General features: G+C 29.3%; 1 protein-coding gene across 1 annotated transcript in view; it reads right to left on the bottom strand.

Annotated features, from left to right (window-relative positions):
- The window catches only part of LOC111632445 (retinal dehydrogenase 2-like), a 45,046-nt gene that overhangs the window by 24,609 nt on the left and 4,516 nt on the right, over nt 1–15,921 (bottom strand). Inside the window, exons 4-6 of the mRNA XM_023376862.1 lie at nt 6,686–6,826; nt 6,479–6,605; nt 4,389–4,450 (exon numbers count right to left, since the gene is read on the bottom strand). Of these exons, the coding sequence (XP_023232630.1) occupies nt 4,389–4,450; nt 6,479–6,605; nt 6,686–6,826 (330 nt within the window). The remainder of the gene's footprint in view (nt 1–4,388; nt 4,451–6,478; nt 6,606–6,685; nt 6,827–15,921) is intronic.

Raw genomic sequence — 15,921 nt, 5'->3', positions numbered from 1 at the left:
ATGAGCAGGCACATTGTCATGGTGAAAGAACCATGAGTTGTGTTGCCATAACTCTGATCTCTTTTTGCAAATTTTTTCACACAACCATTTCAAAACACCCATGTAATAGTGATGGTTGACTGACCTTGAGGCAAAAATTCAAAGTGCACAACTCCATTGAAATTGAAAAAAATCAATGATCATTACCTTGACATTGCATCGAGACTCATGCTTTATTTGGGCATGGCAATTCCTTGCCAACCCACTATGATGATTAAACTTTTGTCTCAATGTCATAAACCCAACTCTCATCATCCATTATGATTCTTTGCATGAATGTTTTGTTATAGTTGGCTTTTTTTTAAATGTATGACTTTATGCAAAGTGATGCCAAGATTAACCAAAAGGACCACCAGAGGGCTAGAAGCAGTTAAATACACTACAAGACACAGTAAATATTGTAGAAATTTTAATCATTGTTTTATTGTGAAGATGCTGTAGCCTCTAATAAAAGGTCAGTGTTTTGATCATATTTTAACTTTGTCATAATTTTTAATATTCTATATCTATTTGGATGTCTTAAAAGAATTTTATCTTGAAGTGTTTTGACTGTTACTTCTGGATTAGTCTGTGAAACAGGAGAATAGATAAAAATAATTTCTAAAAGTCTTATGTAATGTCTTTATTTCTTTAAATTTAAAAAAAAACTCCAAAGTAATGTTCTCTTCATAGTTGGCTTGTTGAAGGAGTTTCAGGCAAACATCCACTTGATTTTCCTTCTGTAGTTCAGTCAACAAACAAGAAATAAATTTTGCTGCAACTAGATGCATGCTCAATTTTTCTGTTAAAATGCCATGCACAACCTTACTGAGATCCCAATTTCTTCTGCAAGTTCTCTGACAGTTGAGACGAGGATTTGCATGAATCAGATCCTTGATTTTCTAAATGTCAGTGTCATCAGTTGAAGTCAAAGGCCTTCCTGGTCGAGGGTTATTTTATATTGATTGACAACCAGTTTTGAATCAGGTAAACCATTTGTAACACTGCATACAATCTCAAGCATTGCCTCTATAAGCTTGATCCAAAAGGTGAAAATATTTCCATAAAAGTTTTCCCCAGTTTCACACAAAACTTTACATTGCATCATTGCTCCCATAAATTGCACATTGCAAAAATTGCCACGAATACTGAAACACCTTTCACTCAAAAAACAATAATGCAGGAGCAAATCAAGATATTAATAATCTAAAAAAAGGCAGCTTATTCAGTAGGATCCATCTAATAAAACAAGTGTTGATAAATATATCACACTAACCTTTGTGATACATTAAAAAATATCTGCAAAGCATTTTAAGGTTAGTATGATATAATTATTCAGTAGGTTATCATGAATGCATGTTGCCAACCTCAACACTAAGACACTCCATTTCAACCCAATTTAAAAAATTTGATTATTTTTTGAACAGACCCTGTATATACAATCTTTCTTTAAATTTAATTTTTGTCCCTGAAAGGTGACTGAAAGTTTTTCCAGTTTAGAATTTTATTTTGGACTATTCTCCAGTTCATATAGATATTTCATATATTTTGAATATTTCTTGACCTTCAAGTAGAATAATTACTAATCCTTGGTGGAATGATCTGGATAGTAGTAAGCTAAAAGCCTTCATTTCATCTTAAAGTCTGGTCTTTGCTTTTAACTCATATCTTTCCTGTTTCATAGAAGATATATATCAAATTTTATAAGCTACTCAATAATTCTTTCATATAAAAAAGTAACTTTGTCTTATTATAAATGGTATATTTGTGAACTGGTAAAATTGAAAAACAAAATATGGAAGAACTAACATACATGAAAGAAATATGGGAACCCTCTTGATCTACATGTGCATAAATCACTTCAACAGAGATATTATCACAATTGCCAAGTTCAATTTGAATCTTATCTTAATAAAATTGTGCATCATTATGTATATAATTCTAAACCTTTTGGCATTTTCTACCTATATTTACTCATAAAAACACTACTGAAATACCAGATAAAGTTTACCGAATTTATGACTAGATAAAATGGAGATTTTACATTGCTTCATCTTAAGCTGCTTCCATCATAAGTAAGTACCCATTTTGCCATTTGACTTATAAATTTTCATACAATGAAATAATCCAAACAATTACCTTATTGGCCTAAATTGGCATGTTTTTCCTAGCCTTAAAGGAGCCAAAAAAACTCTTGACCTGTATTCAAACCTCAACTTATATTCAAGTCCAATTAGTTTTCTTCAATTTAAATGAACTGTCTAAGGCTCAGTACATGCTGTACTGAGTTAAATTCAGCATTTAGTGATGCTAAATGCTAGCCAAGTCTTTTATGTTATAGTCCACAAACTACGTATAAGAATTAAGTATTTAGCACAATTGTAAGTAATCAACTGAACTAAACTGACTGACTCTATTGATTACAATAAAAACTGTCAGTTTTGGTAACTTCTATAGAAATTTTATTTTGGTAACTTTTTTATTGTTAAAAATTGGGGGAAGATAAAAGAAGGTTGCTGAAAATTTACTTGAAAATTTATTCTATTGTAAAAGGTAAATTTCTATTGTAATTATACATTTCTCTATTCGATATGATTATATGTTTTAGACTTTATAACAATATTTTACAGTTACAAAAAAATAAGACAGGTAAAAATAAAACACAAAGTTTCAGTTTAATTTTCAATAGTCATAAAACTGCAAGTACACTTACTTTCTGGAATACATGTTAAATATGCAAGGATGCTTACTGCCCCTGGTGTTATATACAGTATATGCTGAGCAACTTACTACTTGGCATATAGGACATTGTCTCAATTTTGCTCTATAATTTTTATTAATTTCATTTTTATTGATATCAATGAAAAGAATCAATAAGTTAAAATTTGTCTCTTTAATATAGGCATCCAATGCATATATTTCTTTTTATACAACAAACCCTTTGAGTACATTTTTCTGATCAATTAGGTATGATTTAAATGCAAGTTATAAAAATTACTAAGAAAACAATCTAAAATCCATTGATTCCTAGATTTTTGTAAATATAAATTCAAAAAATTTTATTTCTATCTAAAGTAATATTGAAAAGAAAGATATAGAATTAAATGCAACTAATTTTCATAATCTATTGCACATATAAAAATTCCAAATATTCTTGTAAAATTATGAAATACTAGCTGTTACTCGCAGCTTTGTCCGTGCAGATTTTGCAAGCAAACCCCATTTATATTCAGTATTTCAACAACCATAGTAATTGTTATATAACACCTACCACTGAGAATGATGAGAATTGCCGAGAATCAAACAAACTATTTTCAATTTGATCAATTTTCTGGAATGTTTACAATCGTTCTATAATCGAACCAATATGCAATAACAAATTCAAATTTAAAACTGTTTGAACATTTTTTAAATCGAAATAGATAAAAATATTTATAACAATGTCTGAAATAGATGACTAGCACGACTTTATTGCAGGAAAGTGTAATGATAAAGTACAGGGGCAACAAACTACTAATTTGAGATGGAGAGCATATATTTTAAATTAATTAAAAATATGATTAAAACTTGCAGTCTAACATTATTCTTTATGAAATCTCTTAAACTGGTCTATTCAACAAATTCAATATCAGCATTACCTATCAAGAATGATTCTTGATAGGTAATGCTAATATTGAATTTGTTGAATATGTTAATACTTTGGGTGTGATATTCAAAAGTAAACTATTTTTTATTGCATATATAAGTAATAAATACCTTAAATCATCAAAATCATCATTACATTTTACTTTCCTGCTGTTATACAACAGAAAAAGTATGGCAATCAGTCAAAAAAAGACCCCCCAAAATTTTTCATTTTTGGACTCAAGGACTTTGAAACTTCAAGAAATACAAAAACAAGTCGGGTTTTTCTATATGTATGGATGTTTATGAGTTTGTGTTTCATGATTTTTTCACCCAGTTTTAAGCTTAATAACTACTATGCCTTTTGTCAAAAATTTCTAAAATTTTGAAGGGAGGCTTGTGTATTAAGGAGAAAGATTTTCTAAAAATTTTCAGGAAAATTGGACTATTGGTTCAAGGGATATTAAGGAGGTATAGACCAAATCTCAAAAAGCTTCCAAGTCATAAAATTTTTTTTTACTAATACAAATTTTTTGTTTACCAAAACATGAATGTATTTGTTTTGAAAATTTTTTCAAAAAATTTTTATTATAATTAATAATATACTTTTTTTTAATAAAATCTCATAATATGTGGTGCTATACACAATTTTAAACTTTGCTAATGTATTTCTTAACAGAAATATTTTTTGTAGTTATGCAACTCATTACTGCATTTTTATTATAGGAATATTGTGTTACACTTACTGGAATAATTTGACCACAAACTCCAATAGGTTCCATTCTTGTAAATGAAAAAACATTTCCATCTAAAGAAATATACAATGAAATTAATTCAGTTTCAGAATATAGAATCATCTTAAATTTTAAGTAATTTTTTAAAAAAAGCAATCATTTAAAATAAATTTAACTACCATAATTTTGTGCAATTTTGAAACTCAGTTTGAAAGCAAGTGCAGGTTATGCAATGATGTAGGCTATCTATGATTTTAACTTACAATTACAAACTTATCTAAGAGATTTTCCTTTCTCTAAAGTCATTGAACATGTTTTCAGAAAATGAAAAATTCTTTTATGACTGTTTGCAGACATCTGCCATTATAATTTTTCAGAAACCACCAAAGATATGTATAAGTATGCTTCATCTTCAGTTCTCTTCCATTTTCTGTACACCAATTCATATTTTAATTGATACTACACATTCCTACTTAAACTTTTATTACAGAAAATGTTTAGTTTCTAATAATTTCCTCCTCTCTATATAATAACTCTCAGTGAATTATTTAGGTTTTATTTAAAGGCTGAGTATGGGCTGACTTTCAAACCCATATCAATGGTTGTCATTCAAATTAAAAGTTTTTACAATTTAATTTTAGCATTTACTGTTATTATCATTATACCTTTTTTGTATATTATTGAATATACTATATTATACTATACTTTAATATATAATATATCATTCAACATATTATAATATAAATATTTTCTGATGAATAATTATGTAAGTTTAAAATGATTTTTATTCACAACAGCATTACTTTCCATCATTTTGTTAACAAAACTAAAGATAATTTCATATTGTTTTGCTTTATCTGCTTTATTTTTTAAACTTTACACAAGTTTATTTCAGCATTTATAATTATTAGTAATAAAATACAAAATAATAATTATAATATTATTTGATAAATAAAATAGAAATGAAGTAGTATTACAAAAAAAAAACCAAAATTGTGGTTTGGCATTTATTTTGTATTTCTGACACAAAGTTTCAGGGTTTCCATCTCAGTATTCTATTTCTTCATTATAAAGAACAGATAATGAAAATAGGATTAAAAAGTAATGTTTTTAATGTCTGAAATGGTAACTTCTAAACTACTTACAAGCAAAAGAAACTGTCATGCTTTCAGTGATATTTATAGAGACAACATTAATTTATAGGCATAGTGACCACTACAATATGCAAGTTTTTTCTAGATCCAGAAAAAATCTCCAGCTTCCCCTCTCAACAGTCTTGTTGTCTCACTATATGTGTAAGAAACACTGAAGTTTAAATCTCAAGTAAATGAACTTAAATACTGTGAACTTGACATTTGAAATTTCAAATAAATAATTAAATCAGTTTATGGACATCCTCAATTTACAAGATCAAAATTTTATTCTTTTCAGGATTATATGAACAAAATTAAGATAATCTTGTCTCTTGAGCTAAATGCCTTAGACTTTGTGGATTTGCTTCTAAGTACACTCAAATGTTTCAAGGTCTTTTCTCAGATAACTTTTTGTTTATAACAACTTTTGTTTGTTACAATTACACTATGGATAGCCAATTATTGAAAAACCTGTAAACATAAATCTTTGAAGGAATAGAGATTCAAGATGTTTTTGCATAAGCTATTGCTTTAATATCCAATAATATTTCTTCTTTATATAATATTTCCAACTATCAAAATTTTCTGTTATGTAGTATATTTCCAGTTATCATAATACATAATTTAACCTATCCAACTAACACTAAACAAAACTTCACTTTACTTCTATTGAGTAAACTTTTCATTTGTTCATCCAGTTTAAGAATGTTAATTATAGTATTTTTGTCATTATGTTATTCAATTTTATATATTGATATAATTTATTATAGTAATAAAACAAATTATATCCTAAATAGATAAAATATTTTAATCTAGTTTTATTGAAAATTATTTTTTAATTAACTAAATTTAAAAATGAATTTATAATTAATAAGCAATAGTTAACAATAACAATTATTATTGTGAAACAAAGAGGTCATTATTTATCTGGAATAAAAGTATTAATGAAATTTTTATTTATTTATTTACCTGCAGGAATTGTTTTTCCATGAATTTTGTCACACCACCCAGCATAATAACGGAATACTGTTATTGATGCTTCTATATCAAATTTTGCTTCATTAATTGGTTTTCCATTATTTAATGTTTCTAAACTCTATACATAAATATTTGAAAAGCATCAATTAAATTTTGATAAACAGATGTAAATCATAATTAAAATAATTCATAACTTACAGATATGTAATCGATATCTCTTTTCAATAAATCTGCAAATTTATTTAAGAGTATAGCTCTTGCAGAAGCATCCATAGTTCGCCAAACTGAACCAAGCTTGAAGGCTTCCCTTGCACTTTTAACAGCTTTATCAACATCTTCCTTTAAAATTAAAACAAATAACAATACTGTATTAGAAATTTCAAGTATTTTAGAATACAGACTTAATCTTAGTGAACTAAAGAAGATATCAGATTATACTACCTGTTTCATATATTTCTAAGCTATGTTCAATAAGCATTTTGGCTGGAGTGCATTTGTATGTCTAAATTTTGTCAATGGGTGTCAATAGTGTTTGGGTGATTTAAGGGCTGTGATACAGTATTACTTCTTGTTTGTTACAGAAGCCATGTAACATGCTGGACTAACTTTATTTTCTCTCGTAAGAGATAAATATATCCAAAGTTGCTTAATTTAATGTGCTGTAATGCAGTTTTTACTTTCTCAGTTGTCATATGTAACAGAACAGAGGGAAAGTATGGTCAATCAGTCAAAAAATGATCTCCCACGATTTTTACATTTTTGGAACTAGGGACCTTGAAATATTGAGAAATGCAAAAAAAAAATTGAGAATTTTGTCTGTATGTATTTTAGTGTGTGGGTGGTATGATTCTGTTCATCCACTTTGAAGTTTAATAACTCCATAGTTTTTATTGAAAATTACTGAAATTTTGCAGGGAGATTTATGTACAGTCGACCCCTTATAAAACAGGTTCATATAATACAGATTCGTATATAATAGTGAAAAAATTGCGATCATATTTGTATAAACATGCTAAAAGAAACTCGTATAAATCAGTAAAATGTCATCGCCAACTCGTGTTGCAACAAGATTGGTCGAATCGAGACCAATAGCTGATATTGCACAAACAGCTGAGTTTAAACGAGCAGTGGACCTACCAAAAACCATTTATTATTTAACGGCCATAAAAATTATATTTATATTAATGATGTTTCCAAAGTTCAGCAAATTTTTTGCAGAAAAATAATTTATCAGGAAACACGCACCCACCATTCGATGCACCACTCCATGACGAAAACAAGCTTAAGTAATGGCGTCATCAAATGGTGCACACTCGGTAAGTAATCCTACAATTTTTTGTTTTTTAGCATAGTTTATATGGATTATTCCCAAAAAATTATACATGTTTTGGAAATATTGAGTCAAATTAGTCTAGAATCGATTAATTTTATGAAAGAAAACCTTTCAAACAGCTGTAGTCCCTAAACTGCATACGTGCTGGGCTTGATTGGCTCATGTATTTAAGTGATCATAAAACGCAAATTCATATAAAACGGAATGTATCTACTGTATTATAGGGGGTCTACTATATTATGGAAATTGATGCTGTTAAATTTTGGTGGTTAAAAGTTGAGAAGGTGGGGAGATAGAGAGAATCATATGTCATATCATGAATGGGGTTGGATTTAATGAACATTTTACTAGTTATTAGGATTTATAACTTTTTATAAAACTCATCTCTACCCTGAAAATTAAGCTTTTTCTGAATCTTCCCAAAGCTAGTTATACACTATTAAATGACACCACCAAAACCTTCAAAATATACCAGCATTCTAATTCTATCAAACACTTTTGACCTGACACAGATCCTATTGAGATTGAATACATTTGTCATAACATATTTATATTAATTTACATTTGTTGGTATATTTTGATGATTTTGGTGGTGTTATTTAATTAAGCTTTTTTGTCATTTTATATATTAATTAATTATATAAAAATTTTTAAAATAAAATATAACATATGGCACCACATGCAATTTTAAATGTTGCTGATGAGAAAGTTATACAACTCATTACTAGATTTTGACTGTGGAGAAAACACCATGAAACAAAATTGATAAGAACACAAATATTGTTTATGAACCTCTTTGTTTTCCATGCATAGTGTTTTTTGATAGTACCAACTCTTTTATGGTAGATGAACAAACACTGCAGACCAGCCAAGATAAGGAACATTGCTATTTCACTGACAATTGCACATGTGAATGTTGCACTTAAGAATCCTGATCAGAGATCTTGTGAACAGTGAAGATATGAACATCAGAACTGTTAACACCATTTATACTTGGGATATTGTAAGGTCTGCCTCACATGGATGCCAAAATATCCAATGAATGGGACTATTGTTACAGTTTCTAGCCCTCTACTATGAATAAGGTGATGATTTCCTGCTAAGCATTATTGCCAGGGATGAAAGCTGGTGTCATCACTTTGATCCATATTCAAAATGGCAGAGCATGCATTGGAAATATCTATCATCTCCATCACTGACAAAAATCACAATCTACCACTTTTACAGGCAAGATGATGTTAACCTTATTTTTTGACCATCCAGGACCATTGTTTCGTGACTGGCTACCAAAGGATCAACCATCAATATTAAATGCGATTGTCAAACTTTATGAAAGCTTCAGATCATCAAAAAAAAGAAACCTGGAAACCTGACTCAGGATATTGTGCTTCTGCACATGGCAGCTACCATGCAAACAAAATTATGCACTTTCACTGGAAAGCAAAGACATTACAATGTTCTTTGTATGGTAGCTGCACATTCACATTAATTCCATATTCAATACCTAGTTGACTTGTCATGCTGTAATTTTCACATCTTTGGATTTATGAAAGAATTCCTAAATATTAAATAGGGTTCTGTTTAGATGACCAAGTGTATGAAGATGTGGAGAACTAGTTGAAACAGCAGTCTTCCTTTTCCTGTGCTACAGGAATACAAGGACTTGTGCAACACAGGGACTACTGTCTAAATGTTGGGGATGTGGCTTGGTTGATCCTTGTTTCTTTTTTTGTTTATTTCTCTTTCTTCCACCATTTTTCTTTCATAAATTTCACTTCCAGCCTTTTTTCTGTTAACCTCACCATAATTGGTTGACCCAATTGTCCAATGGGCCACTAGAGAAGAGGGGTGACATCGGATTGGTCAAAGGGGACTGGCACGAGAGGAAAGGGGAAAAATTGTCATTCTGGGAGAAGAGCTGGGAAGGAGAAGACATAGATATCAGTGAATACGGAAAGAAGACATCTCTGGAACAACGGACTTGAGGTTCAAATTTTTGCCAGTCACCCCCCTTTGACTCTTTTTCTATCAAAATTCTATTCTTGTCAATCCCATGTTGATCGAAGGCCCTTTTTTGTGTTTACTTTGTTAAGTTATAGTTAAGATAGACATAAGTTAGAATAAGTTCTTTGTTTTGTTGGCAAGTGCAAATCAGCTGGTTGTATTGTTATGGTTGGTCATGAGGATCTCTGTAAATTCCTAGTTTATAAGCTTGTATAATTGTTCTTCAGAAAACTTCGGTTTTAATTGTAAATAATAATTTTTTTTTATCAACACTGAGTGATTCTTAGGATTCTGTCATTTGCTCTCGGCTACAATGGCAACTATGTTTAGAAATGTCATGTTTTAACTCTTTCAGGCAGAAAAATTCACTATTTATTGAACAAATCTTATATGTTCTTACACTAAAATGAGAATAAATAAACGAAATAGGAACATCCTTACAGCCACTGCTCGTACAAAAAAAACAGGAAACTTCATGTTTTGTAACAAAAATTAATATACATAATAAGCACTACGATAAATATATGAACACAAAATAACCGTAAATAATTTTGATTAATATATATGTTACAGTTACTAGTGTAAAATATAAAATGACATGAATGTCCATTTATTTACACCAGTGATTGTTAACCGATACTCCACAAACTTGCCTCGCATGTTACATAACAGATTTTAAAGTTTTTATTGTAAATTTATCCCAATGTACTACAATATATTATCATACTCATAGGCAATTTCATGTTTCTGTTTTATTCAATACATTAAAGTTTATTAGTTTATTGCTTCCTGAAAATAGTAGACATGGAATTGCTTACCAATAAAGCTTGAACCTTATGCCAAATATTACATAAAAAAAAAGGAAAAACACACCGAGAGTGGCATTAGCAGTTTTTTATTTTCACTAGTGTTTTCAATGAACTTATATTCATCATCTTCAAGTAAACAAAATTTTAAAATAGAACACAACATTCTAGTGCAGATGGAACAAATATTATGTAACGTTGCCAACAGAGTTGCCGTAGTCAGGACTGATAAGGGGTTGAGAGGGTCATATGTGGGGGGCAATTGGTACCGAGACAGACTCTACAGTTACAAGAAACAGTTTATTTAACACGAAAGGAGCTTACAAGATTTCTGCAATTTTGGAAGTTCTAAGTTGGCAGCGGCTTCTAGGTCTTCCTCTCCTTTCCAAATGAAGGAGCGCCCGAAGTTCGTGGATGACAGTTTCGTCGACAACTCCAGGATGATGCAGTCAACTTCCAGTGATGGGAAAATGTCAATCCAAAGATGGGAGATAGAGACAAAGATACTACACACAGATACAACAATTGGTCTAACACTTGGAACTTTCAGCAGATAAAGCAGTCACATTCCTTGAATTCCCAGATTTTTATTAATTTCTATCCTTAACTGCCCATTCCAATCCTCATTCTCAGTTTATAAGAGGTTGTTACTAAGTGTAATGAGATCTCAACTTAGATCGTGGAGAGGTCAAAATTAAAGTTTAATTCAATCCCAACCAGAGATGGTCAATCTTAAGACTTACATTCTTCTATTGTTTATAAGTTCACATTGTATTTTCATACAAAAAATTATTTATAGCTTGTATTTTTTTTGTTTAAAAAATTATTTTAACATAAATTTCAGTGAGGGTTCAGACCTGTCCAGAGCCTCACAATTATTTAAATTAAAAGTCATTATGAGCATGCTCAAAATTCAATTATGCAAGATATTGAATAACATCATGCAGCACATGCGTGGATATATATACATATGAAAGGTATGATGGCAGTTGTATATAACTGCTTAGCAGTTTATATAGGGCAACTCACAATTTGGGTAGACTGGGCAGGTCAAGTGCGGGTTGCACTCCCACACTTGACTTGCCCAGCATAACAACCTATGCTTGTTTATCTTTTACTTTTCTACACATCCTCTTCTACAACTTAGCAAAAATTGGTTTAGTCTATTGTAACCTTGTTCGCAACTCTCTTTTCCCACTAACTGCTTTGAAATCCAATGACAAAAAGTAGAGTCAGGTGTTTGCTTAACCATCCATTCCATATTTAGGGGCCATTACACATCGTATTGTATGCGCTTTCAGGAGACATGACATACTTCCTATAAAACTGCAAATTTCCCTGTGCAGGTTGTTATGAATGATAGGGGCAGTTTCATCTTTTTTTGGAGAAGTCAGGGGTCTACATGGTCCCTTTACAGCAATGGGTAACGAGTACAAACGGGTGCAAAAATATTTTATATTGGGACCACAACTAGAAAATTGGCTTGCCACTTTGAAGAACATCAAGACAATATCAAAAATTGTAGAACCTCTACCAAACTTACCAGAAATGTTTTAGAAAATTGTTACAATGTATTATGGACCAATGCCCCCCTACTTCAACAATGCTCAGATCACAGAATTCTTTTTTTATAGAGGAGTCACTTTACATAACAATTAATTTATGTAACGAAACTACACTCAATCTTCTAGAAATATGGTGCACTTATACAGGAGGTTAGTGCAATAATTTTCATTTGAATTAATTTTAAATTATACATTATTCATTCTTTTTTTGTTAATATTAATGTTGTTCAGTATTGATGCATCTAATGGAATATGGTTTAAATTTACTGTTTGAAACACATTAACATATTTTTTAAATTGTAAGATTCCAGTATTCTGTACCTGAAGAAGACAATCTGTAATTTGTCAAAAGTACTTGTAATAATGTTTCAAGTAAAACATAATAATATTGATCATATCAGAATAAAAATATATATGCTATCACATACACATACACACACACAGACAGACACACACATATAAAGCAAACAACTTTGAATCATAACACTAGGGATAGACTGCCAAAAGTGATTTTTTTTGGTCAACATTTTTTTGTAATTTAAAACACTATATTGTAAATAATGTTAGCTCTATATATTATTTATAATTTTGATGCCATTTTTTCCTGTAGAGATATAGTATTAAACTTTGATGCCTTGTTGCACATAAACTATATTACTTTTTAAAAATCTTGGATTTTTTGAGTAACATAGAATCAACATCCTTTTTTGCTTATACCATTCCATTTTTCTGCTTCTATTCAAACATGCCATATCAATATGAAAGTCGGCAAGGCCAATGTTTTATTATATTAATACAAGCATCTAGCAATAATGCATAATTTAAACATGGATTTAATATAAATATAAATAAACTAGAATTTTTAATTTTATAATTATTTTACAAACTAATACATTTCTTATTATAGTAATTATACAAATCAAATAATGAAATAAATATCATCAATCAAGAAGTTTATAAATTAATTTATATTTAAAGATTATCTAATAATTAAAGATCTAAAAATGAAAGAATCTGAGGAGAGATAAACTTGTAATTCTCAAATTATAAGTATTATTCCAGTTATGCCATTCTGTTTTTAAACAAACATACATTAAATTTTTTATTATTTTGGAAACTATTTGTTTAAACATTCAGTTTCTAATTGACAAAATCTAATTAGTTTAAGAGAAAGTGCAACATTGAGTAGAAAATTTTATTAAAACAAATTTGTTCTGTTCAATATTCAATCCAGAATAGAATATAAAATAGAAATACTCTTATATACTAAAATTAATATAATAAGCTAGGAGTAAGTATAGTAAGTAGGGAGTCAAAAATGTAGACTGAGTTGATTTGCATCATGTCATTATCTTTACAGCAATTTAAAAAATACTCTGATCTTATAAAGTATTATACTATAATGTATAATAGTCATTGTATCATACAGTGTAATAAAGTATAAATAGATATAAATAAAAGTATAGATAATAAACATTTTACTACTTTTCAGAATTATTACAAATTTAAGAGAAATGAGAATGATTTCATTTGTATATTCGAATTACTTTACACTGATTTTTGATAATTTTAAAATTAAAGATCTTTATATTAATAATTTAACAACAAAAATATATTTTTGGAAAACAATTGTAAAATTTCAAGCATAAGAAACTTACAATTATGAAAATAATAATAAATAATGTCAAGTAACACTTTAACTTTGTTGTCAAGTAATAATTTGAATATTGAATCAACTTTTCAAAGTGCAGCATGAATGAGAATTTAGTATGGAAGAAATTGCAAGAATATAGAAATTAAAAGCAGAAGGCTGTTGCGTCAAGGAAATTGCTGTTTTAATAAATTGCTAGAATTTATAAAGTTTTGGGAAAATCATCACCAATACCTTCTAAACATCAGTCAGGAAGACCCAAAATCACATCTCAAAGAGATGACGATCGAATTGTGCACCCTGCATAACAACAGGATAAATCAGTTTGTCAAATTTTGTTTGAAAGTGAATNAACAATAGTGTGGGGAGTGAGTAATCAAAAGCTGTGTGCCGCTCAAACAAAAGACGAATCGACGAGATTTGAAAATCGCGTAACTCCGGGTTCGCATAAGTCGGGGTATTACTGTATTTTTCATTACATTGTTTTACTATATTCATAATCCCAGAAATATTTTTAAGTATAATTATCAAAACTATCTTAAATGGCCTTTATGTAACATTATGTTGACATACATTATCCAGACAATAAGTTAATAGATTTAATCAATACTATATATCAGATAATTTTAAAATTGCTACTATTAAAATGTTAAGTTATATGCAATGAGTTCAAAAACTGTAAATCATTGTATCAATTTTCATGGAAAAATGCTACTTTAGGATAAAATTTATATGAAATTAAAATCAAATTATATCGTAATAGATCTATAATATACATTTTTTATTAATTCTGATTAAAAATTTTAACAAGTATAATTAAATATAAAAAATACAAAAATATTGCAAAATCTTATAAAGTTCTACAATATTATATAAGAATTTTATTACAAAATATACTGCAATGAACCTTCTAAACATCAGTCAGGAAGACCCAAAATCACATCTCAAAGAGATGACGATCGAATTGTGCACCCTGCATAACAACAGGATAAATCAGTTTGTCAAATTTTGTTTGAAAGTGAATTAAAAATATCGAAAAACACTGTTCATCGAAGTTCAGCAGTTTCACATATAAAATTTCTGCCATGATGAAAAAACCACCACTAATAAAACACACAAATTGGCAAGAATGCAGTGGGCTGAAGATCACATGCTGTTGAATGACCAATGATTCTTGGTTCATTTCAGTGATGAAAAAAAAATTTAATTTGGATAGCCTAATTACCGACATGAAATTACAAAGAGAGTGCAGTTTTTCAGCAGGCAAAAGGGTGGTAGTTCTTTATGGTGTGGAACTGCTTTGAATTTAATGGTTTATCAAATTTAGTGATTTTAACTGGTAGACAGATATCTAAAAGTTATCAAGAAAACCTAAAAAATAATTTAATACTATTGGAGAAAAAAATTGGAGAACCTGACTGGATTTTCCAACATGACTGTCTCAACAACTAAGTACCCAGAAAGAATCCCGGACATAAATCTGATTGAGAACTTGTCTGTGCATTCTTGCTTAAAAACTTTATGCTAACAACAGGCATTTTACAACAGTTTCAGAGCTTAAACAAGAAATCATTGAGTGCTGGTTTCAAATGGATCCAGAAATCTTACAATTTAATTAAATCAATGTCTAATTGCATTTTTGAAGTCATTAAACATAATGGCAGTTCCATTTCATATTAAAAGAATTTTCATCAAGTTATTTTATGAACTATAGCTCAAAGTTTAAATTTATCTATACTTTTGGGACATCACAAAACAAACATCGCTAAACCTGATACATAATATATCTAAACACCAACCAAATGCCAAAATTCTATCTACGATAGAATTTCGGCATTTGGTTGGTGTTAATCACAAAACAAGTATTTTGTGTTTAACACTTTATGTAACTGTCAAATAATTGTAAAAACAATTATGTAATATTGTATGTATTACACTATAAATAAACATTAATAACCACTCACATTGTTAAGAAATGTTGTTGTTAAGTTCCATCAAGTCGTTGTCGACTCCTGGTGACTGCATGGACAAGTCTTTCCTTGTCCATGTAGTTTTCTTGGCAAGAGTTGAGGAAG

The sequence above is a fragment of the Centruroides sculpturatus genome, unplaced genomic scaffold (genome assembly GCF_000671375.1).
Source record: "Centruroides sculpturatus isolate CEXI.00-Female unplaced genomic scaffold, Cexi_2.0 scaffold799, whole genome shotgun sequence".
NCBI lineage: Eukaryota > Metazoa > Arthropoda > Arachnida > Scorpiones > Buthidae > Centruroides > Centruroides sculpturatus.
This window is presented reverse-complemented; position numbering and strand designations above follow the sequence as displayed.